General features: G+C 38.7%; 1 protein-coding gene across 1 annotated transcript in view; it reads left to right on the top strand.

Annotated features, from left to right (window-relative positions):
* The window catches only part of EFHC2 (EF-hand domain containing 2), a 208,358-nt gene that overhangs the window by 116,375 nt on the left and 66,178 nt on the right, over positions 1-25,805 (top strand). The window contains exon 11 of the mRNA XM_049766899.1: positions 1,125-1,255. Coding sequence (XP_049622856.1) covers positions 1,125-1,255 — 131 coding nt within the window. The remainder of the gene's footprint in view (positions 1-1,124; positions 1,256-25,805) is intronic.

Here is a 25,805-nt window from a genome sequence, read left to right as displayed (position 1 = left end):
TGAAGACCAACAGTCTGTGCTTGAACCACTGACTCCACATTGAATAGCTGAGGAGCCTTAGACATGTATCTTTCCCTGAGCTTCATTTTACTCATCTTTCAAGTGGGGGTAAAACAGTGCCTATTTTCATAGAGTTGCTATAACGATGGATGGAATAATATATATAAAGTGCTCACTTCTGTGTGGCTCATAGCATGTGAGCCTAGAGTAGGTATTTTAAATGAAGACTCTGTTTTCAAGTACAGATTAACCTATATAAAATATATTTAACATGAACATAAATATATCTATAAGTGTGTGTTTGTTTTGTGTGAATATAAAGACACATAAAGATGAAAGCTGGGTAAGACATTATATCAGCATCCCAAGTAAAAGTTGCACTATCTTAAAACTCCCTTAACAAAGTTTTTCTAAGCTGAGAAAGATCAATATACTCTTTATCAGTCTGATGATTTTTTTTATTCAAAAGAGCTAATAGATCCTATCATGGAAATAGATGAAGGAAAATGCAGGAAAGGAAAGGTATGGGAAGTTCCAATTGACACAAACTTCCACACAAGATTTTGTACTAAATTACCATCAGTGTTTTTATTTCCAAACTTAGTATTTGAAGGTTTTCTTTTAGTCCTTCACTGAAATTATTTACAGCTCAGGCTTTGTTACTTTGAAGAGAAAGTGAAAATAAATCAAATGTTAGGAAACAGGGACTCAGGGCTTTCTTGAGTGTGACTCTGAGGATATTGCAGAATAGGAGGATCTCTCACACGCAGACTTCCTCTGCTGAGTGTAGAGCCTGGTGGCCTAGAGGCCTGGGATCCTACTCTAAGGATCTGGGAAAAAAGGGGGCCTACTTGTTTTTGAATCCTCATTCTCTTCACTAAGGTCTTTCAATATATTAAATTGATGCCTAAAAATTAAAGGGGAATAGCCAGAGGCAGAAGTAAGGACTGCTTTTCAATTTCCTGTACCTTCATCTCATTTTGCTCTGATCTGGTTGGACCTATGGTAATGCTGCTTATTGTTTTAATGCTTTAAATGAAGAGATATGAATTTAGTTATCAAAGAAATAGGCTTCCTATATCTCAGGCATATATAAATACTTCCTCTTTCTTCTCCCCTTCCAGTTTCCTCTGAGCAATATTGAACTTGCACTAGAAAAGCTGAAAGCTGAAAAATCAAAATCCACAGTGATCAAGCAGGTATTTACAGCTATTGATACTTTTAACACAGCACAGGTGGATTTTAATACATTCAGGTGAGCACTATTTTGCTAGTAATTTTATTTTCCTTTTAGAGTGCCTTTTAAAAAAAATAATCTTTCTTTAAGCAACATGATTACAAACATGTTTATAATTGAGTTTCAGTCATAAAAAGAACATCCCCCCCTTCACCAGTGCAGCATTCCCACCATCAGTATCCCCCATTGCCTTCCCCCCTCCCTGCCTGTATTTGAGACAGGCATTCTACTTCTCTCATTAATTGACATTGTCATAATAATTGTCAGTGTAGTTATTTCTCTAATGGCACTCACCACTCTTTGTTGTGAGCTTCATATCGTGAATTGGTCCTTCCAGCCCTCATCTCTATTGTCTCTGGGCAGTATTACAATAACATCTTTTATTTTTCTTAAAACCCATAGATAAGGGAGACTATTCTGTGTCTATCTCTCTCCCTCTGAGTTATTTCATTCAACATAATAGTTTCTATGACCATCCATGTATAGGAAAATTTCATGACTTCATCTCTCCTGATGGCTGCATAATATTCCATTGTGTATATGTCCCACAGTTTCTTTAGCCTTCATCTGTTAAAGAGCATTAGAGTGCCTTAATAGCAGAAAGAAAAGTCCTTCCCTAGTGTTTCTTAATATAGTACAAATGTGTTTCAAGGGATTGGCATGTCTTAGCATTCATCTAACTGTGGTCAGCGTTTATCCATTTCTAGTACACTATTTGCGTTTTCATAAGAAAGAACTTTTAGATTAGAAAAAAAAGGCAAAAGGATAGAAAGCCTATTGGTCCTTATTATAAAGGAAGCCTCATAATCCACAAGTCTGGAAGCATAGCCTACACATGAAATAATCTACACCAGATTATGAAGATAAAACAGATTCAGGAACTTCCACCACAAGCTCACTGCAAAATGGCAAAAAAAAAATGGCACCAGCAGGCAGACAGATAAACTGTATAACCAAAAACTGGAGGAAATCTCTGACCAAATGTTTATATTGGGAAAAGTAGGACTACCCCCAGTGGGTGGAGAGCAGGTAAGGGTAAGGCGGCAACCCAGAGATTATTCCTGCCCAAGTGGGATCAACAACATGCAAAGAACAAATCATCCTGATTAGGGTAAAAACCAGTTAGTCCAATACTTATAACCTGGAAATTCATGAGGCTATTAAAACGACAAAGTGCAATTATTTAGATCAAAGAATTACAAGTTGCAGAGCACAGATTTGGGTAAAAACCTGAAAAGTGTCCCAAGTTGAGACAAAAGTATGATTTTTCAGGATGAACTAATCATCATATGAAGAAATCACAAGGTAAAAGCAGGTAAAAGTTCATATTTAACGTTCTTTCCAAACAAGATATTGCTCTTGTGAGCTTTACAAACATGGTTATTGCAATGGTTATTGCTTGCTCTTTGACCTAATCCAAAACCCTGATCTAAGTTTAAACAAATCTACAAATTGTCTTTTTCTGTAGTGTCTCTACAGCCTCCTTTTAAAATGGCTTCACATATGCCTATTATGCTCAGCCACATTTTCTTGTGTTAAAAGAGGATGCTGGAAAGGGTGCATTTCAGTGAGAAAAATAAGGGGGAAAATGCTGCTTAAGGGCATCTCTCCAAAATCTGGGGAATAAAGGAAGGTCATTCTCCCTAGGAATTATATCCAGTTAGAAAATATAGAAGAAACATGATTATCAGTGAAAATGTGATAACATATTCTACATATGTTTTATATGCACATCTGTGTATTTTTAAAGATGTGAAAATAAATTGTGGGGAAATATATAACAGTTGACTATCTTCAAGAAATAATGAACAATAAAGAGTTTCTCTAAGATAAATCTGAATCTAAGACTGTTCATTGGCTAACCTATGAAAATCTCTAAAATGTGGAAATACAAGGAAATTTAAACTCAAGATCGAGTACAATTGTGAAATATTTTCGCTTGAAAACAAAGTGTATGGAGTGTTCTGGAGAATGTAAATTAAACCATGGATGGAAGACAAAGAGGGCTTTCTCTTTAGGTTGAGAATTCTGGCTCTTGCAAAGAACAGTGGCTGAAAGCAATATAGGAAACTTAGTTTGATGCAGTCAAGATGTGACTGAGAAATGAGGAACTCAGTTCCAGAGAGGATGCAAGGAGAGTCCAACATCTTCGCATCTGAAGTTTTCGTCACCACAGTACCTGGTGACCTGAGCCAACCATTAGGCCAAAATTGTCTCAACAGCATATTTGTTGTTTTATTGCTTCCAAAAGTTATTTTGAATAAAAAGCTCCATAGGACATTTTTATTGTTTTGAATGCCCAACCTTCTGGGGTCAATAAGAATTTATAGTTCTTTGTTATTGTTTGTATTCATACACATATTCATGGACTGTTGGAAAATAAAAAGAGGCAAAGCAAAGGGCAAAAACAATCATTAAGGCCCTGGGCTAATGGAAAGCAGTGGAAGAGAAACCAGATTTTCATCAGAATTTAGGGTGTGGTTTCATTGTGTTAGTGCCTGTTTTTAAAAGCATCTCTTCTCCCAACACAGAAAAAAGCCTAAAACACTTTAGTGAATTTTATGGGGCTTTTTGGGAAGTACTTAGGGCAGTAAAGGGATCCAAGGAACAAGAGTTGCTCTGCAGATGGAAGCCTAGTCCTAACTAGCTGTGGGTGGAATAAAGGGCTGTGATAAGAGCCTATGTATGCTCAGAAAAATACAGTTCCCAAACTTTAAATCTTCTCATGACGAGAAACTCCCTATGATGACTGTCTGATCAGGTCATGCTTGGCTTGAAAAGCCCTTCTGCAGCACTATATTATTCATAAGAGCCAAACAATTTATTTACTTTTATTTTTTAAACGATTGATTGATTGATTGATTGGTTTCTGGGCCACACCCAAGCAGTGCTCAGGAGTTACTCCTTGCTCTGCACTCAGAAATTGCCCCTGGTAGGCAGGGAGGGGTTGGTATTTAGGATGCTGGGAATCCAACTGGCCCCTCCTGGGTCAGCCACATGCAAGGCAAATGCCCCACTGCTGTGCTCTCTCTCTCTGGCCCCTAGCCAAACATTTTACTATAAACTGCTAGGTTTTGAGTGGTACAGCTTTAATTCCCTTGTCCTTACCTCTCTTCTCCAGTCCTTCCAGTCATTCAGTGTCTATTTTTTTGTTTCCAAGCCTATGCACACAATACTCAGAGGGACTCTTTTTCCCTGACTATCCTGCCAAATTGAGGTCACTCACTGTTTGCCAGGTCCCCTCACTGTTTTTTACAACACTTAACCCAATTTGCAGTTAATTTATTTTGTTTTTCTTTTCTACCCAGTATGTTGGCTGGTGCATGTTATATACAACATTGGAATGCAAGCATTCTGAGGAGCAGGATCCTCAATGGTTCACTCATGTTTCACCAACATCTTAGTGCCAGACTCAGTGCCTACATTAGTTCCTCAATGAAATAATGAGATGTTAGAAATAATGTAGGGTAAGCTAGTTTGTTGATGATGATACTGTCTCCTGATGAAGGTATCAGCTAGGAATCAAGATGTCCCTGGTCCACATGGCATTCTATGTTGGCCACCAAAGCTCTATTATTACCCACACATGAGCATCTCTAACTCAGGTGTTAGTACTCTCTTTGGCTCCTTATGCTCTTCCCTGGGCAAAGACAGGAAGTACACAGCCAGCAACTATCATATCACACCCTAATTTAATTCTATTTTGGAACTTTCTCTTATATTTTTCTTTCCTTTATTTTTGTGTGTATGCACACTGTCTGGCTATTCTAATCAGAATATAATCACTTTTAGGTCAAGAACTTCTTTATTGTTTTTGGCTTTAAAATATTAGGGTATTAATACATATTTGGCGACTAGTGACACTTTATCCAGCCTCATTTCTTTTGCCCTTACCTGAAGGTTGCCCTTCACTGTTAATTCTTCAAGCCTAGAACTTTTTCCTTTGTAGATCTGGGAATGTGAATGTGTCTGAGGACAGCTGCCCTTATATCTCAAAATAGATTTCTCTAAAATGACTTGACTTATTTCTCCAACAAAGATACAGCTGAGGGACCTGTATTGGTGAAGGGCATCGCGTTTGTCTCTAGGGCCTGGCTAGTCTTTGTGCAATCCCCTATCTTTACCTTTCCTACCCAGTTCTTGAAATTGTAATTCTGGCACCAGAGAGATAGCACAGCGTGTATGGTGCTTACCTTGCATGTGGCTGATTCAGGTTTAATCCCTGGCATCCCATATAGAACACCACCAGGAATAATTCCTTAGTGCAGCATCCATTGTAAACCCTGACCATAACTGTATATTGCCCCCCCAAATCAAACAAACAAAAGAAATGGTACTTTTTAAATGACTTTTCTCTATTCTCAGCTTCACAGTTGTAGTATTTCTTTTTAATACTCTTCACTTGAAATCTTTTGAAAGCTGCCTGATTGCCTTTTATTAATGCCCATCCTCTCAAAGCTTTGCCAGTCACCTTTCTGTTGATGTAACTCCTCTACTCTAAACCCAGTATTAACTCATCATTGTCTCAAAGGAAAATCCACACTTCCCAGTGTTTTAGGTGAGGTTAGTCATGAATCTGAACCTTGCTAGCCCCTTTCTCTTATTTCTGTTGCTATTGAAGAACACTGTTGCTATTGAAGAATGCCTTATAGCAGAGCAAGACAATTTATCTCTGACTCTAGTGGAATCAGGGAGAGCTAGGTGTGAGTCTCACAGACACTCTCTTCAAAATTGCTTTACCTCACTCATTTGTCCATATACTGATCTCAAGGCAGTGGGATGCCTTCCAGATATTGACATTCTGAGTTGCTTGCCATGTAGATTTATAAATGACTCAGCAAACTGTCTCTTCTGAAAGTGTATATAATGAAATAGTACAGTAGGCAGTCAGAGGCAGGTTTGAGGTGCAGACCTCTGATCCTCATCTCTGTGGCCCTGATTCTCCTTCCTGTGTACTTGGAACTCTCAGTATCCACCTGGGGCTTCAGAGCCTTGACCTATTCCTCTGGTAAGTGGGCCAAGACCCGGGCATATCCTTTCTTAAAGACTGTACTTTGCTTAGGGAAATATGGAGGAGGGAACAAATAAACTACCTCTGCATAAAGTAGTACTATTGATAATCCTTTTGCCTCAATATTGAACTGAAGGAATTTGGGGATGTGGTAATCAAGAACTAGGAAGAAAATTAAGGAAAGAATGTTTCTCATTGATCTCGAGTGGGTCACAATCTCTGCTTCTCAACTGGATATGTTTCTCTGGGATGCCTCTTTCATGGTCTGCCATGTAATGTCTGAAAGCTGCTGATGAGAATGCAGAGACATTCAAGGAACTCTCAGCAGAGGAGTCAGGCAGATGAATTAGGATTGTAAGAGCTAGTATATCTAGCCATTGGAAACATGAGGGAGGTGAGACTTGGGTCCTAGTGAGGCCATATTATCAGGGACGATTTGACCAGACCTATCCACCAGTCACCTCCCTGGGTGTTGATATGCTCGTCATATGTCACTTGATTTGTTAAGCTTGGATGTTAGCTCACCATTTCTCCTAAATAAGTAGAATTCTCAGAAGGCAGAACCACACATCCTTTACCTTTTGTCTCTCAGATACTTTTTTTTTTGGTTTTTGGGTCACACCCAGCAGCACTCCTGGCTCTGCTCAGAAATCGCTCCTGGCAGGCTCAGGGGACCATATGGAATGCTGGGATTCGAACCATCATCCTTCTGCATGAAAGGCAAATGCCCTACCTCCATGCTATCTCTCTGGCCTCATCAGATACCTTTTAATACTTAGTGTGTTACATTTCAGTGAACATAGTGAATTAATACCTAGTTCTTCCCCAGATTCACATTATCAGTCTCAGCACAGGGATATTTTTTGTGAATATTTCTTTCTGACTTAGAGTCTCAGGAAAAGGATCTCTTATAAAACTAAACTTACTATTTATATAGTTACAGTATAAATGGATCAGACTTTGGATTTCCAAATATAAATCAAAGCTCATCTCTCTACCATATGTCACCTGAGTGGCCTTGAATAACTTGACAAACAATGCTTTCATCCTTAAAAAGAAAACAGTAATACCTATGATGTAGGTTGCTATTATGAATAAATGTAATAATATGTGGAAAATTATTTTTATAGTACACTGAGTACATAGTGTCCACTATAAAATGAAAGCAATTTATCTTGATAGTGGAAATTTGGTGTAATAGGATATACTAATAGGAATCTATTAGTATAAAAAACCCCGTTTTTTATATTTCAGTGAACTGTACATATATTCCTAATGAGATCACTAAAAACATTTTCCAATAATAAACGAGGTTGGAAGAAAGCTTTAAAAAATGTACAGGTCATGGAGATGAAAGTAAACATCTTTGTTGGTGGTACCAAGGTTGGGAAACAGTATAATTCACCTCCTACTGTCCTTTACTTCAAGTATGAAAATTGTAAATTTAGTGCTTGGAACTTTATAATGATCTCATCTTGAATTATCTCAGACAGTTATCGCTCCCTTAATGTGAATTTTTTCTGCCTTAGTTTGAACAACTCTCTGCATATTGTTGTTGGAGATTTCATTGTAGATATTTATTTAATATCATTTAAGGAATCCACTAGACTATGAATCTGTATGAACAAAAGGAAAAAATTCTGAAAGCTCTCAAACACCTGCTTGTAGTACTTATGCTGATAATCCTCACAGTATATTTGAGATGGAGATCTCAGCATATACTTTTCAAAATATCATATTAAGCCTTTCTAAAATTATACTGTAATGTCCTGGGAAAACTGGAAAAAATAAAAAAGTCTGAGTTCATTGATTTGATTATGTCACTCCCTGATGGTGGTGTTTGTATTAGTGAAAGTATCTTTAAGAAGCAAAATCCTCTTTGGCTAGTAATCTAGGAAAAATTAATAAAGAGGGTCCTCTGTGGTCTACTTTATCTTTGGAAGGGTGGGAGAAACAAGCTTGAGCTTGAAGTGAGAGAACAGAGCCCAGCACAGGGCTGTAGAACTGATGGCCCATCACCTGTTGAATGGTAGATTGTACATTCCACATTCCCTAAAGAGGAACCCATGCACCCTATCCAGATAGGACATGAGAAACTTGTCTGGTTGAAATTCCCTGCAATAAATAATTCACACAGATATGAAGGTTTTAGCAGGCAAGAAACACACTGCAAGCTGTTCACCCTTAAGCCAGTCACTCCACCCTGTGGAACCACAAGCCTAGATGGCAGCTCTCAGCTCAGGCCTCCTGACTAGAATTTATTGAGATTAAAAAAAAAGCCCTTAGGGAAGATGGTGGTTCGATTCCACAGCAGTGTGGCCCCAAAACAAACAAACAAACAAACAAAAAAGCCCCAACCCCAAGGGGAGGGGAAAAAGCCAGATGAAAAGGCAATGGGGAAACAAAACCAATTGAGATACATATGAGGACTAATTCAGAAAACTCTGTCTACAATCAAACACTACTTGATGCTATATTTATGTTTCTGCCAAGAACAAAATTTTACTTCAACTATTAATACCACCACATTTGTCAATCTTGTATTTTTTTGCACTCCTAAAAGGTTGGCATTTTTTTCTTTTCATTTTCATTTCTCATTTATTAGTACCAGGATTAAATCTAAAACTTTACACATGCTCAGGACCAGTGTGGTGTCGCAAGGGGTAAGGCATCTGCCTAGCCTGAGCTAGCCTAGGATGGACCGAGGTTTGATACCCTGGTGTCCCATATGGTCCCCTAGGCCAAGAGCAATTTCTGAGCTGATCGCCAGGAGTAGTCCATGAGTGCCACCGGGTGTGGTCCAAAAACAAAAAACAAACAAGATGGATACCTCTAATAATGTATATGGTTCATGCATATCTATTGTTACTGTTCATTTCATGTCAAAACCATCAAAGTGAAAGTCAGCATCATTGATTGGCAGAAGTTGGATATTTTTTTTGTTTCATTTTGTTTTTTGGGGGGGGCCACACCCATTTGATGCTCAGTGGTTACTCCTGGCTAAGTGCTCAGAAATTGCCCCTGGCTTGGGAGGACCATATGGGATACCAGGGGATCGAACCCTGGTCCTTCCTTGGCTAGCTCTTGCAAGGCAGACACCTTCTAGCGCCACCTCACTGGCCCCATAAGTTGGATATTTCTTATCGCAAAGAGGGTTGGAGAATTGTGTTCCAAATTCTAAGTTTGGTAGCAAAGACACAAAGATAGAAATTTTCCCAGATACAGAAAGGTAATTGTAAATTACACATTTCATTTGCTATGAATATAGAGATATAGAAAATAAAAGCAAATACAAGGCAAACAGAAACAAAAGTTGGCTTGTAAGTAAATTCCTTATTAGTAATCACAACAAACAAAATGCCTATTTAGTTTTCCCACATTTATCCCTAATGAAGATTACATCAAAATGTGTGGGAAATTCCTTTTTTATTTTTTTATTGAGACCATTGTGAATTACAAGTCATTCATAGTTGTATTTTAGGCATGTAGTGACAGTGAATTAGGGCCATTCCCACCACTAGTGTTGCTCTCTCTCCACCAGAGTTCCCAGCATGCATCCAATACCTCCATCTTTAGCCCCCTGGTCTACCAGTGTAACAGATCTATTTTGTGTTTAGCTTGTTACAGTTTGGGTCTCTTGATTCTATTGTCATTGACTTTGGCTTAGGTATTTGGTCCTGACAATTTTATTTTTTAAAAAATTAATATCTTTTTTTAAACACCTTGCTTACAAACATTGTGGTTGGGTTTCAGTCACGTAAAGAACACCCCCCTTCACCAGTGCAAAATTCCACCAACAATGTCCCAAGTCTCCCTCCTCCCCACCCAACCCCCGCCTGTACTCTAGAAAGGCTTTCTATTTCCCACATTCATTCCCATTGTTATGATAGTTCTCCATGTAGTTATTTCTCTAACAGCACTCATCACTTTGTGGTGAGCTTCATAAAGTGAGCTGGAAGTTCCAGCCCTCCTCTCTTTTGTCTTTGAAAATTATTGCAAGAATGGCTTTCATTTTTCTTAAAACCCATATATGAGTGAGAATATTCTATATCTATCTCTCTCTTTCTGACTTATTTCACTCAACATAATAGATTATATGTACATCCATGTATAGGAAAATTTTATGACTTCATCTCTCCTGACGGCTGCATAATATTCCATTGTGTATATGTACCACAGTTTCTTTAGCCATTCATTTGTTGAAGGGCATCTTGGTTGTTTCCAGAGTCTTGCTATTGTAAATAGTGCTGCAATGAATATAGGTGTGAGGAAGAGATTTTTGTATTGTATTTTTGTGTTCCTAGGGTATATCCCTAGGAGTGGTATAGCTGGATCATATGGGAGCTCAATTTCCAGTTTTGGGAGTAATTTCCATATTGCTTTCCATAAAGGTTGGACTAGATGGCATTCCCACCAGCAGTAGATAAGAGTTTCTTTCTTTCCACATCCCCGCCAGCACTGCTTGTTCTCATTCTTTGTGATGTGTGCCAATCTCTCTGGTGTGATGTGTACCTCACTGTTGTTTTGATTTGCATCTCCCTGATGATTAGTGATGTGGAGCATTTTCTCATGTGTTTTTTGGTCCTATGGTCATTTGTATTTTTTTTGTCAAATTGTCCATTTCTTCTCCCAATTTTTTGATTATAGTTTTGAAAATAAGTATTTTGCTAGGTATTCCCTAGATATTCTTAGTATTTTATATATGATACATTTTTATGATTCTTCTAATGCAGTATACATTTTCAATATATAATTTTAATTATAATATACCATTTCATGAGTAATCTAAGTATCATATAATGACAAAATATTCCTAACTCTTCTAACCTTTCAGTCATTGTTCTCATTAGTTTACTTACATAGTAGCATGTATATTTGTATATTACAGACAAACATATAAACTTTTACTTGGATTGTTGGATAATTATTTTGAATAAGCTATTATGCTGGGTATTTATGAATAAGAAAAATAAAGTTGTTTATTTACCAACAACCATTCATTCTCTCATGTTTTCCTCTTTATGTGGATCCAAGTTTCTGAGTTGATCAATTCTTTTCTTTATGAACTTCTTAGTTTTTTATCTTTTTTCTTTATTTAAACATCTTGATTACATATATGATTGTGATTAGGTTTCAGTCATGTAAAGAACACCCCCCTTCACCAGTGAAACATTCCCACCACCAATGTCCCAAATCTCCCTCCATCCCACCCCACCCCCACCTGTACCCCAGACAGGTTTTCCAGTTCCCTCATTCATTCACATGATTGTGGTAGTTCTCTGTGTAGTTATTTCTATAACTGCACTCACAAATCTTTGTGGTGAGCTTCATGAAGTGTGCTGGAATTTCCAGCCCTCCTCTCATTGTCTCTAAGGATTGTTGCAAAAATGACTTATTTTTCTTAAAACCCATAGATAAGTGAAACTGTTTTGCATCTCTCTCTCCCTCTGACTTATTTCACTCAGCATGATAGACTCCATGTACATCCATGTATAGGAAAATTTCATGACTTCATCTCTCCTGGTGGCTGCATAATATTCCATTGTGTATATGTTCCACAGTTTCTTTAGCAATTCGTCTGTTGAAGGAGGGCATCTTGGTTGTTTCCAGAGCCTGGCTATTGTGAATAATACTGCAATAAATATAGGTGTGAGGAAGGGGTTTTTGTATTGTATTCTTGTGTTTCTAGGATATATCCCTAGGAGTGGAGTAGCTGGGTCGAATGGGAGCTCAATTTCCAGATTTTGGAGGAATCTCTATATCGCTTTCCATAGAGGTTGGACTAGACGGCATTCCCACCAGTAGTGGATAAGAGTTCCTTTCTCTTCACATCCCTGCCAGGACTGATTGTTCTCATTCTTTGTGATGTGTGCCTATCTCTGTGGTGTGAAATGGTATCTCATCGTTGTTTTGATTTGCATATCCTTGATGATCAGTGATGAGGAGCATTTTTTCATGTGCCTTTTGACCATTTGTATTTCTTTCTTATCAAAGTATCTGTTCATTTCTTCTCCCCATTTTTTGATGGGATTAGATGTTTTTTTCTTGTAAAGTTCTGTCAGTGCCCTGTATGTTTTGGATATTAGGCCCTTATCTGATGAGTATTGGGTAATAGTTTCTCCCACACGGTGGGTAGCTCTTCTATCCTGGGCACTATTTCTTTTGAGGTGCAGAAGCTTCTCAGCTTAATGTATTTCCATCTGTTTATCTCTGCTTACACTTGTTTGGAGTGCAGTTTCCTCCTTGAAGATGCCTCTAGTTTCAATGTCATGGAGTGTTTTACCTATGTGTTGTTCTATAAACCTTATGGTATCAGATCTGATATCTAGATCTTTAATCCATTTGGATTTTACCTTCGTACATGATGTTAACTGGGGGTCTATTTTCACTTTTTTGCAAGTGGCTAACTAGTTCTTCCAGCACCACTTGTTGAAGAGGTTTTCCCTGCTCCACTTAGGATTTCTTGCTCCTTTGTCAATGATTAGGTGATTGTATGTCTGGGGAACATTGTCTGAGAACTCAAGCCTATTCCACTGATCTGAGGGTCTGTCTTTATTCCAGTACCATGCTGTTTTGATAACTATTGCTTTGTAGTACAGTTTAAAGTTGGGGAAAGTAATGCTTCCCATTTTCCTTTTCCCTAGGCGTGCTTTAGCTATTCGAGGGTGTTTATTGTTCCAGATGAACTTCATAAGTGTTTGATCCACTTCTTTGAAGAATGTCATGGGTATCTTTAGAGGGATCGCACTAAATCTGTACAATGCTTTGGGGAATATTGCCATTTTACTGATGTTAATCCTGCCAATCCATGAGCAGGGTATGTGTTTCCATTTCTGTGTGTCCTTTCTTATTTCTTAGAGTAGGGCTTTATAGTTTTCTTTGTATAGGTTCTTCACATCTTTGGTCAACTTGACTCCAAGATATTTGAGTTCGTGTGGCACTAATGTGAATGGGATTGTTCTTTATGAACTTCTTTTAACATTCTTTGCAAGGCTGACCTACTAGCAACATATTCCCTTAATGCTTGTCTGAGAAATTCTATAATTTTCTTTACTATGGAAGGATATTTTTATAGGATATGGAATACTGTGTTAGTATATTTTTCCTCCACAAACTAATTATTTCTCATCACTGTTTTGATTTTGTGCTTTTCTATAGGTCATGTATAATTCTTTGTTTTTCTATTTGGGCACCATGAAGTTACAAAGCTACTCACGATTGAATTTAAGACATACATTTTCTCCTCACAGAACACTTCACCAGTGTACATGTTTATCCATTAATTCCCCCCCATTTGCCTCCTACCCACCAGTCTGCCTGTAAAAGGGACATTTTTTCATATATATGGTTTTTTACTGTGATTTTTCAGTACTGTCTTTACTATTGTTTGATACATAAAACTTGGCCTCGCAGCACTCCCTCCTTCTCCCAATTGAACACTTCCCTTCACTGGAGTTGTTGCCTCTTTCTAACCCTAACTTTTCAGATGGTTTTCCTATTGAAAATCAGTTCTTATGTTCTTTTATTTATTGTCTTTGGGCGTTTGCTATTATATATCCCAAATATGAGAGAGATCATTCTGTGTTAGCCTCTCTCCTCTGACTAACTACTTTGCATGATACCCTCCAGATATTTCCATGTAGTAACAAATTTCATGACTATATTTTTCTTATGATTGAGTAATATCCCATTGTGTGTCATAATAGTCCATAATTTCTTTATCTGGTCATCTATCTTGGGAATTGGGTTTTTCCATATTTTGGCTTTTGTGGATAGTTTTACAAGGAACATGGGGTACACATGTATTTCTATTTTATATAAAATTTTACTCAATATAGAAATTCTATTCAGTATATTAGTGGAAGTACTTGCCATAGCAATTAAAACAAGAAAATGATATTAAGGGCATTCTTATAGGAAATAAAGACTCAAATTCTCACTATTTGCATATACATGATACTATAGAAAATGCTGAAGATTCCACTAAAATAGCTCATAAATAATAGATTTGTATAATAAAGTAGCAGACTAAAAATATAATACACAACATTCCATGACTTTGTAATATGCATATAATTAAATTGAAGGGATATTTAAAAAATCTATTTACAATTGCTTCAAAAATAAAGTACCTGGCCAGAGCTACAGCACAGCAGTAGGGCAATTGCCTTCCATACAGCCACTTCAGGGTGGAGCTTGGTTCAATCCCCAGCACCCATATGGTCCCCCGAGCCAGGAGCAATTTCTGAGCCATAGCCAGGAGTAATCCCTGAGTGTCACAGGATGTGGCCCAAAAAGCTCTATGACCTCACTTATTTTATGAATAGTTATTGATTTTTTTTCAGTTTAGTCAGACTTTTTACATTACAATATGTGATTGAAAAATTTTCTGATTTTATCAAGTGTATTTGAATTTTGGTTTTGCCACATACTTAGCACATTGGTCTACCTACTTTTATTTATTATAATATATATGCAGTAGTATACTGTTATTCTGAAATAACTTACCCTATGAATAATGATAATTAAACATTTTCATGAGCTTATTTGTCATCCATGTTCTTCCTTGGTAAGCTGTATATCTTTTGCCTACTTTTTGAAATGTTTGCTTTTTTTCCAAGTTTTGAGAGTTCTTTGGATATTTTGGATATTTTTAAATAAAACATATGACTACCAAATACTTTCTATTTCTGACCATTTTTCATGAAAATGTCATTTGAAGAGTAAAAGCTTAAAATCCGATATGTCCTATGTATACATTTTTGCTTTTATAGGTCATTAGGTACTATTTATAGCTTTTTGCTTATTAGAAATAATTTCTAATCTAAGGTCATAAGGGATTCCTCCTTAAAAATTACAGCTGCATCTATAGTTAATCCCATGACATTATACTCCAAGGGTGGAGAAACCCAGTATCGCTTAGGCCAAGAGAATTCCTTTTCAAATGACCCTATTATTTACTGTACCTGTGCAGGAGGGGAAAAAAAGGGCAAAAAGCACAAAACATTTTTTATTTTTATTTACTATCTACTTTTTTCGATTTTTTTTGTTTTGGAGTGGTTATTTAAGTTGTTGTCTTCATTTATATTTATTTTTTTCTTCTTTTCTTTCTTTATGTGCTCTGTCATATTTTTTTAATCTCAAGACCGTGGCTTTTTTGTGGTGCTTATCTTTATTGTTGTAGTGCTCACTGGATATTTTATTTGACACTTCTTTTTGTACTGTTGGGGTGTCTCATCTTCTTTTTCCCCTTCATCTCTCAAACCAATGATGAGAGTCTCTAGAAGGATTCCACCCATTTTTGGCCTATTTGATTTTTACCCCAGTTTACTACGTTTCTCGTCTTCTAACAAAACCACATAACTTGAATTATCTAGTCCTGCCCCCCAGTTAGAGGGGGAAATAAGGGACATACCAAGACCAAACAGGTGTAAGACTACTAAGTAGTAAGCTAGGTACAGAGGGGACCACATATTCTAGCAGCCCCGTGTGTGAGGAAGGAGGATATGGGAGGTAGGTTGGGAACGGAGGTGTAAGGAGGACAAATGGGAGATGGGAATCCCCCTATTTCATGTAATTTTGTACCTAAGATATTATTGTCAACAATATGTAAGCCACTATGATCAAAATAAAAATTATATTTAAAAAATTACAGCTGGAAGTTCTACATTCAGGTCTATGGATACTTAGTTAATTTTTTATTTGTAGTACTGTATGTTGGTTTAGATTTACTTCTTTGTTTTTGCATGTAGATATGCTTTGTTTTCAGCATCATTTGTTGAACAAAAAAAATTCTTTCCTCACTGATTACCTTTGAACTGTTGAGAATCAGTATCCATATATGAATTTTCCCATATTTATATTATATTCTGTTTCATCGATCTATTTATTTAACTTGTCTCCAATGCCATTTCTTTGATGATTAGGTTATAATAAATGTTTAATCCAGTTAATATTACTTCCACAACTATGTTCTTTTTCAAAGCCATTTTAGTTTTATTCATATTTTAACTGTACTCGGTATTTTTGTACTTGGTACTTCTTTGTGTGTTTCTGTTGTAACTGTGAAATCAACTTATCATTTTCTGTAACTAATATGTCTGAGATTTTTATTGTTATTGCATTGAATCATATCATGGTATACCTCTAATTTATTTGGGTTTTAGCTTCACTGAAATACTTTGTAATTTTGGAATTGCAGGATTTTCACATCTCATCAGTTTTATCTTTGGACATTTCACATGTTTATGCTTTTGAAAATTGTATTATCTTAGATTTCAAATATAGTTATATATTGCTTGAACATAGTAATATGACTAATACTTCTATATTGATTTTATTTTCTGCTATATTGTTTAACTCACCTCTTTATGCTAGTAGCATCCTTTTAAATTCCATTTGGCAGTCATCTGTGGGTAAAGGCAGTTTTACTTTATTATTTCTAAACTGAATACTTGTGTTTATTTTTCTTAGTTTATTATACTGGCTAAAAGTGTCGGGATACTGTTAAATAGAAAAGGCCAAAATAATATTCACTTTTTCCTAAAGTTATGGGAAAAGTATTTTTTTAGCATTTGATTTTCAACATGTAAAATGGTGCTGGACTGGAGAAATAATACAGCAGGGATAGTTCTTGTTTTGCATGAAGCTGAATCAGGTGCATTCCCCACACTGCATGTAGTTATTTCTCTAAGCACTCTCATGAATGACCCCTGACACAAAACTAGGTGTAAGTAAGTGAGCACCACTGCATGTGACCCTCCTCCCAAAGAATAATTTAAATTCAATGCTAATTAAGATGTGTTTTATCTGGTTATAGAAGTTTCTTTAATTTATCTATTTTTAGAATGATTTCTATTTGTGTTAATTTAGTTTTAATCTTTTAGTTTTATGAAGTACACTGATCTATTTTCGAATGTTAAGGATTACATTTTCAAAATCATTCTCACTTGTTCACGATATCATATTCTACTTTATATATTGTATTTTAATTTACCACAGTATATTTATATTTTTACCACTATTTTCATGTAGCTTCACGGAGGGAATTGCTTGCCTGGAACGACGGCCATTACTCTACCTGTTGTTATTGTGAAAAAGGTTTCCCTTCCTGAAATTTGGTGTATCTTGTCTTTCAATAGTGCACAGTGTGTTATTGCAAACATTACATTTTTTTATTTTTTTGGTTTTTGGGTCACACCCGGCAGCACTCATGGGTTACTCCTGGCTCTGCACTCAGAAATCACTCCTGACAGGCACAGGGGACCATATGGGATGCCAGGACTCGAACTACCATCCAGTCTGGATTGGCTGCTTGCAAGGCAAATGCCCTACTGCTGTGCTATCTCTTGAGTCCCAAGAATAGACATTCTTTTCATCTTTTTTGAGTTTAAAAGTTATGCTAATATTTCACCTTTTAGTGTTTTTGCTTATCATAGTAAATTTATTTTATTTAATTTCCACATTTTTGTTCATAATAAAGGCCTATACTATTTCTTTTTCATGCTACCTTTGTTAAAGTTAGATATCAGTCTTTTATAATAGTCTCATAAAGTTGCCTATAAAACTATGATAGCCCTTTTCTGTGGCCACATCTTTAACTAATAACTCACTTTCTTTAATAGGAATACATCTTAGGGCCAGACCTGTGTTTGATCCCTGGCATCCAAATAGTTCCCTGAATTTGTCAGGAGTGATTTCTTAGTGCAGAACCAGCAGTAACCCCTGAGCGTTACTGGGTGTGGCTCAACCCCACCCTCATCCCAAAGGAAAAGCCACACTCCTAAAACAAAACAAAACAAAAACAACAAAAAAGAATAATACAACTTACTTCAGATTTTTATTTAACCCCATTTATAAAGCTTTGCTTTTAATTTCATGAATTCCTACTTTTTAATGATGTCTATTTTCTTTGTTCTACAGCCACTAATTTTATCATCTAGCAGTAAATTAGCTTTTCTTTGCCTATCTAGGCATAGGTTAGAAACTGGATATAATTTCATTTTAGTTTTGAAATTAACTTATTACTTTGGAGCATTCTGTATTCAGTGGGTGAAATGAATTTGATCTTCAAATTTTTACACTTGATCTTAGCCAAAAGACCAAGAAGTGATGATCTTCAAATATTTAATTGGACAGAATGTTAGCTTTGAGTTCTATTAGATCATCCTTTTATAAACTTAGAGACTCCAAAGAGATGAGCAGAGCCTTTTAATCTATTTTCACATTAACTGCAGCTTTTTGCAGTTATACCTTTGTACACAGTTTTTATGTGCTGGAGTTCCAGACTATTATTCTCCTTGGCTAGAGATCTTGTGTCTCATGCTTGAGTTAACATTAAAGTCAAGCTCATACCTGTTCATACAGTTTGATTCCACCTCCTAAGTGTACACCTTTCTGGGTGAGAGCTACTTCTTTATCTTGGTATCTGAGTGTTCTCTCTTTCTCTTTCTTTGGCTTCCAAGAGAAAGTTATTTTTGTTTTTGGTTTTGTTCACTTTTGTTGATTTTATTTTGTTTTTGTGGTGCTGGGATTGAAGCCAGGTCTCATGTATGCAAAGCCTGAACTTTACTGTTGTGCTATTTTTCCAGCCAGCAGTTTGAGTTTTAGTTGCTTTCTATTCTACCATTTTGCCACACATGATTTCTCTCTAATCCCTATGGACTCTCTAAAGTTACACTGGAGAAAATACTGACTAGACACATTATTATTTGGACTGTAATGTCACAGTATCAGAACCTATGCTGAAGTGAATTTGTCTTTGGAGAGGCCCAGTTAAAATCAGCTCCACTATTTTAAAATCTCAGTCTTTTCTATTTCTATTTTTGAAGTCTATCAATTCTTATAGCCGTGAGTTTTATGGGATTCTAGAAAAAAATTCTTGGCATTTTAGAATAAATAAACCTTTTAATGCTATGCCAAAACAGATAGACTATTTCTTACGTTTCTAAAGAGTGGGGGAAAAAGGAAAAACTGAATCTTTACTAAAGTTTTATATATACTTACATATTTATACTATTTTTCTTTTATTTATTTTTCTATGATTATACTTTTATGGGATGTTGTTAACAGAGGAACTACTATTTTGTCAAAAATACAATGTTCTAATGATTTTTTTTTTTTGGTTTTAGGGTCACACCCGGTGGTGCTCAGGGGTTATTCCTGGCTTTGTGCTGTGATCAGAAATAGCTCCTGGCAGTGTCAGGGGATGCTGGGGAAGAGATAGTACAGTGGGTAAGGTGCTTACCTTGCACATCACCAACCTGGATTCAATACCCAGCATCCTATATAGTCCTCTAAGCTTATTATCTGTCAATTGAGCATAAACCAGAGCCTATCCTGTAGTTCTATTACTAAGTGGTGATAATGGAACTTTCCCACATGGATTTATTGAGATTATGAACTATGCAATTCTAGGTGCACTGAACATAAATGTTCCTTTTAGAATCAATCTCTGCCAGTAGTTGAGGTATTTGGACCGAAGTCTCAATATTTACTCTGCCACATATTTCTTTTTAATTTGGGGGGTTTTGGGGGGCACACCCAGTGATGCTCAGGGGTTTCTCCTGGCTCTGTGCTCAGAAATTATTCCTGGCAGGAACAGGGGACCATATGGAATTCTGGAATCAAACCCATGTTGGCCCCATGCAAGGCAAATATTCTACACACTGTACTATTGCTCTAGCCCCCACTGCTCCTTTCTTTCCCCTGCCAAAGATCCACCCCAAATTTGGCTTCTTGGTCTCTAAATTAAAAGCTTCTTTTCCTTTTTTCTCCTGGCTCTGCATTAAGGGATAATTCCTGGTGGGGCACCAAGAACCATACTGTGTGCCCATTGTTGATCCCACATGGGTCTTATACAAGGCAAGCATTCTATCTAATGTACTATCTCTCCAGTCCCCTTCCTTCATTCTTTTACTATTGACTTGGTTGTTGGTGAGGCTGAAGAAATCAGATCCCAAGCAGTTAGAAAGCTTACACGAGCCACTTCTGGGGAAATAACTCCAACACCTCTTTATTTTAGTGGTAAACAGTTATTTATAATGTGTCTAAGCCAGTCAGGCTAAGAGGAAAACAGGAAAAGTAAAAAACAACAAACAAACAAAAACAACAATAAAACAGGATCCAATCAGTTAAGGAGACAAAATAGAATCCAATCAGGTTTGGAGGAAAAAACAGGATAAGTGCTCTGTTTAAGGGAAAAACATGATGTCTATTATATTTAAAGGAAAAACAGGATGTGGGTTCTCTGTTGGGATAAAAACAAGATGTTTGCTCTATTAGGCTCTGTATGTTTAGCTACACTTGGTCACATGTATTAAGGGCATACATAATTAGATCCCTCCTTTCCTTTACTGTCCTCACAACCTCTTGCACATACTTCATGTTCCAGCTGTGATGGACTGGAACCACAACCACAAACTAATGTTCAGACTACACTACGCCTTGAAAGGTGGCGTGAACAAAGGAAAACTAAACCTTGCAATGTGGAAGAACCCAATAAATTCTGAAAGTTAATGAAAATTTGGTTTTTATTTGTTTTTAGAAAAAAGTTGTATATTGATGTATAATAACATCGATAAGAGCAGGTCATTATGAGAAGAAAGTAGAACAAACTAGTTATATTAAAGTGTAAAACATTTTATATGACCAGAAAGATAGTACAGTGGTTGCATGCAACCAATACAGATTTGATCCATGACACCGTTCATATATTCATCCCTTGAGCCTCAAAAGGAATATTCCCTGACTATAGAGCCAGGAGTAAACCCTGAGCAGAGGAAGTATGGCCCCTGAAAAAAAATTTATAGGAGCCTCCCCAGCAGTACTTAGTGTGTGGGGTTCACTTCTGATTTTAACTCACCTTCCATGCATTGTTCCATACCACGGAACACCCTGGGTGTTGGTTGGGGCCTCTAGGAGCACTTTGGTTTGCTTGGGGGCCATATGGAACAGAAGGTCAAACACAAGGCATGTGTCTCACCACTTTTATTTATCACGCATTTCGGAACATTTCTGTGGAGAATTTAGGGGCCATGCTTGGCAATACTCAAGAGCTATTCCTGGCTCTGTTTTCAAAGTTCACTTCTGGAAATGCAGGGGAACCATTTGCAGTGCTGCGGATCTAACTGGAATCATTATTTAATTCCCTGTACTATCTGCCCCTCCCCAAATAGATTTTTATTAACAATTAAACAGGCAATAATAAGGAACTGGACATAGCAGTAACATTGGTGTTATCTAGACAACTATTGTTTTGCATACCATCAAGTAGAGGAAAATAAGAAAGATTAACATGTAGAGACAGAAGAAATCAGAAACCAAAAACCAAATAATAACCAAAGATAAATCTATTAGCACCAAGTCAGTATTAGAGCCAATGCCTCGCACATATGAGGATCTGGGTTTGATTTCAATACTACAAAAAAGGAAATAGAACCCATAGAATGTTTTGGGATAATAGTTGCCCATGTAATTTACAAAACAAGACTGTTTCAGAAATGTACTCTTTTGTTTTCTTTTGTTGTGTTTATTGGCAACACCTGGTAGTGTTCAGGGCTTTCTCCTGGCTCTTCATTCAGTGACTACTCTTGGGGGAGTGGGGGACCATGTGAAGTGCTAGGGATTGAACTTAGTTTGGCTATGTGCAAGGAGAGCATGCTACACTCTGTGTTGTTTTTTCAGCCTCAATTTATACCTTCATAAGAATTTAAAGGTCAAGGCTGGAGTGGTAGCACAAGTGGTAGGGTGTTTGCCTTGCACACGATAACCTAGGACGGACCACGGTTCAATCCTCAAGCATCCCATATGGTCCCCCAAGTCAGGAGCGATTTCTGAGCGCAGAGCCAGAAGTAACCACTGAGCATCACCGGGTGTGGCCCAAAAAGGAAAAAAAAAGAATTCAAAGGTCATTTATAAGGAAGGAATCTTTAGGGAATCATCAAAGAAAACCCCCCAAAAACACTTAAAACCAACATCACTGGCATGAGAACCAATGACCTAAAACCCCAAAAGATTTAGCAGCCTCAAGTAAGATAAGTATATCAGAGGACTCATTCTTCAGATATTTCAAGGGAAGCAAATTGAGGACAAGATCATTTTACGTAGACAAAGGAAATATGTTTAAATATTCAAATAAAATGTAATATTTCTTTAACAAATACCTCAAAGTAATACATTACTTTCATGAATTACTCCATATTTTTTGAAAAGACAAAGCAACTGAAATAGAGATATCTTACCTTTTTTATTATTAATATCTTTATTTAAACACCTTGATTACAAATATGATTATAGTTGGGTTTGAGTCATGTAAAGAGCACCCCCCCTTCACCAGTGCAACATTCCCATCTCCAATATTCCAAATCTCCCTCCTCCCCACCCCACCACCACCTACTTCCCTCATTCATTCACATTGTTATGATAGTTCTCAATGTAGTTATTTCTCTAACTGCACTCATCACTTTGTGGTGAGTTTCACATCATGAGCTAGACTTTCCAGCCCTCCTCTCTTTTGAGACATCTTATCTTTAAAAATTAAAATATCACAGAGCATCAAAGAAGTTGCACACTTCATGTAAATTGAAAGGAAGTTATTTTTTCAGAAGGTGAATTAGACTGTTAGAAAAATGTATAAAGAAGATAATATGATTTATATTACAGATAAAATAGTCAATACCAGGGCTGGAGTGATAGCACAGAAAGTAGGGTGTTTGCCTTGTATGTAGCCAATCCAGGTTCAATCCCCCTATGCCTTCCAGGAGTAACTTCTGAATGCAAAACCAGGAGTATTCCCTGAGCACTGACAAGTGTGCCCTCCCCCCAAGAAAAAGTCAAGACCCAAGTAGGGTAAGGGCTAGATTCTTTATATTCCTTCTTGGGAATAAAATAATATTTTGTCTTTATTTTCAAAAATATTTATATGTATGTATATTTAAAATAATTTAGAGCAACTTCAACTAAATTAAAATGCAATTTCATATAGCACTATAGAAACTAAGAACTTAGATCTCTCCTTCCTGGGAGCCGGGAGTCTAGCAGGAAGAGGTTTGGCAGGCCCACGCCATGCCGGAGGCCTGCTTGGCCAGGCCTAGGGGGGGTGCGGGATTTGGGTAACCCCAGCACCCCTCTGCCGCCTTGCTCCAGATCTCCAGGGCTTCCCCGGGCCACATCTCTGGGCAAGCCGGTGAGTTGGGTCCCTTGGTGGAGTTTGAAGGTACCCTAGGCCTTCCCCCACTATCCATGCAGCTCCTTAGGGAGGGTCTGGGTGGGGCTCTGAACTTCTGTTCTCCCAGCTTCTTGAAGGATCTCTCCTTCCTGGGAGCCGGGAGTCTAGCAGGAAGAGGTTTGGCAGGCCCACGCCATGCCGGAGGCCTGCTTGGCCAGGCCTAGGGGGGGGGGTGCGGGATTTGGGTAACCCCAGCACCCCTCTGCCGCCTTGCTCCAGATCTCCAGGGCTTCCCCGGGCCACACCCCTGGGCAAGCCGGTGAGTTGGGTCCCTTGGTGGAGTTTGAAGGTACCCTAGGCCTTCCCCCACTATCCATGCGGCTCCTTAGGGAGGGTCTGGGTGGGGCTCTGAACTTCTGTTCTCCCAGCTTCTTGAAGGATCTCTCCTTCCTGGGAGCCGGGAGTCTAGCAGGAGGAGGTTTGGCAGGCCCACGCCATGCCGGAGGCCTGCTTGGCCAGGCCTAGGGGGGGTGCGGGATTTGGGTAACCCCAGCACCCCTCTGCCGCCTTGCTCCAGATCTCCAGGGCTTCCCCGGGCCACACCCCTGGGCAAGCCGGTGAGTTGGGTCCCTTGGTGGAGCTTGAAGGTACCCTAGGCCTTCCCCCACTATCCATGAGGCTCCTTAGGGAGGGTCTGGGTGGGGCTCTGAACTTCTGTTCTCCCAGCTTCTTGAAGGATCTCTCCTTCCTGGGAGCCGGGAGTCTAGCAGGAAGAGGTTTGGCAGGCCCACGCCATGCCGGAGGCCTGCTTGGCCAGGCCTAGGGGGGGGGTGCGGGATTTGGGTAACCCCAGCACCCCTCTGCCGCCTTGCTCCAGATCTCCAGGGCTTCCCCGGGCCACATCTCTGGGCAAGCCGGTGAGTTGGGTCCCTTGGTGGAGTTTGAAGGTACCCTAGGCCTTCCCCCACTATCCATGCGGCTCCTTAGGGAGGGTCTGGGTGGGGCTCTGAACTTCTGTTCTCCCAGCTTCTTGAAGGATCTCTCCTTCCTGGGAGCCGGGAGTCTAGCAGGAGGAGGTTTGGCAGGCCCACGCCATGCCAGAGGCCTGCTTGGCCAGGCCTAGGGGGGGGGTGCGGGATTTGGGTAACCCCAGCACCCCTCTGCCGCCTTGCTCCAGATCTCCAGGGCTTCCCCGGGCCACACCCCTGGGCAAGCCGGTGAGTTGGGTCCCTTGGTGGAGCTTGAAGGTACCCTAGGCCTTCCCCCACTATCCATGTGGCTCCTTAGGGAGGGTCTGGGTGGGGCTCTGAACTTCTGTTCTCCCAGCTTCTTGAAGGATCTCTCCTTCCTGGGAGCCGGGAGTCTAGCAGGAAGAGGTTTGGCAGGCCCACGCCATGCCGGAGGCCTGCTTGGCCAGGCCTAGGGGGGGTGCGGGATTTGGGTAATCCCAGCACCCCTCTGCCGCCTTGCTCCAGATCTCCAGGGCTTCCCCGGGCCACACCCCTGGGCAAGCCGGTGAGTTGGGTCCCTTGGTGGAGTTTGAAGGTACCCTAGGCCTTCCCCCACTATCCATGCGGCTCCTTAGGGAGGGTCTGGGTGGGGCTCTGAACTTCTGTTCTCCCAGCTTCTTGAAGGATCTCTCCTTCCTGGGAGCCGGGAGTCTAGCAGGAGGAGGTTTGGCTGGCACTGGTAATCTCTGTCCAGTCTACATTTTCAAAATCGCCCCCGCGCGCACAAGAAACATTAATAGTACTCTCACAAGAAACATTAATAGTACTCACTATCATTGAATTATGTTTTTATGTATGCAGAATGTCCATTTTGTACTCTGCCCTTTTGCATACCCCTTCATAAGTTCATATTTCTCTTTAACTTCTTTAACTCCTATCATCATTACTCCTTTTTTACCCTTTCTAACTTAAGTACTGTTGAGTCCTAATTCACAGACCAAAGTGGCGCCCTAGAGTTAACACGCACCCAACTATTTTAAAAGGCATAAAAAGGACACATATCTTTTCAACATTTTATGGGTGTTTTCTTTGACGTCTATAACTTTTGCTAAATACTTTCTTATACAGTGATGATCCCCTCCCCATGTTTTTTATCTTCTCTTTATGAACTGCTCAATATGGAATTTGGTGTGAAAGAATCCCTCAGTTTAATACTTATGTTTGAACCAAGTCATGGGTCTTGTTGGAAATGTTCTTATGCCCCCATATATCTGATAGCACCACGTGGCTTTATATCTTGTTTGCGTAGGCACAATAACATAGGAAAATACTATACATACCAATAAGTTCTTATCTAATAGAAATGGGAACTCACAAATCTTGTAGTGCAATGAGACCTTACACCCTGAACATTGACATAAAGACCTGGCACAGGCCTCA

Source organism: Suncus etruscus, chromosome X (genome assembly GCF_024139225.1).
Source record: "Suncus etruscus isolate mSunEtr1 chromosome X, mSunEtr1.pri.cur, whole genome shotgun sequence".
Lineage (NCBI taxonomy): Eukaryota > Metazoa > Chordata > Mammalia > Eulipotyphla > Soricidae > Suncus > Suncus etruscus.
Note: the sequence above shows the minus strand (reverse complement) of the source record. Positions and strands in the feature narration are given on the sequence as shown.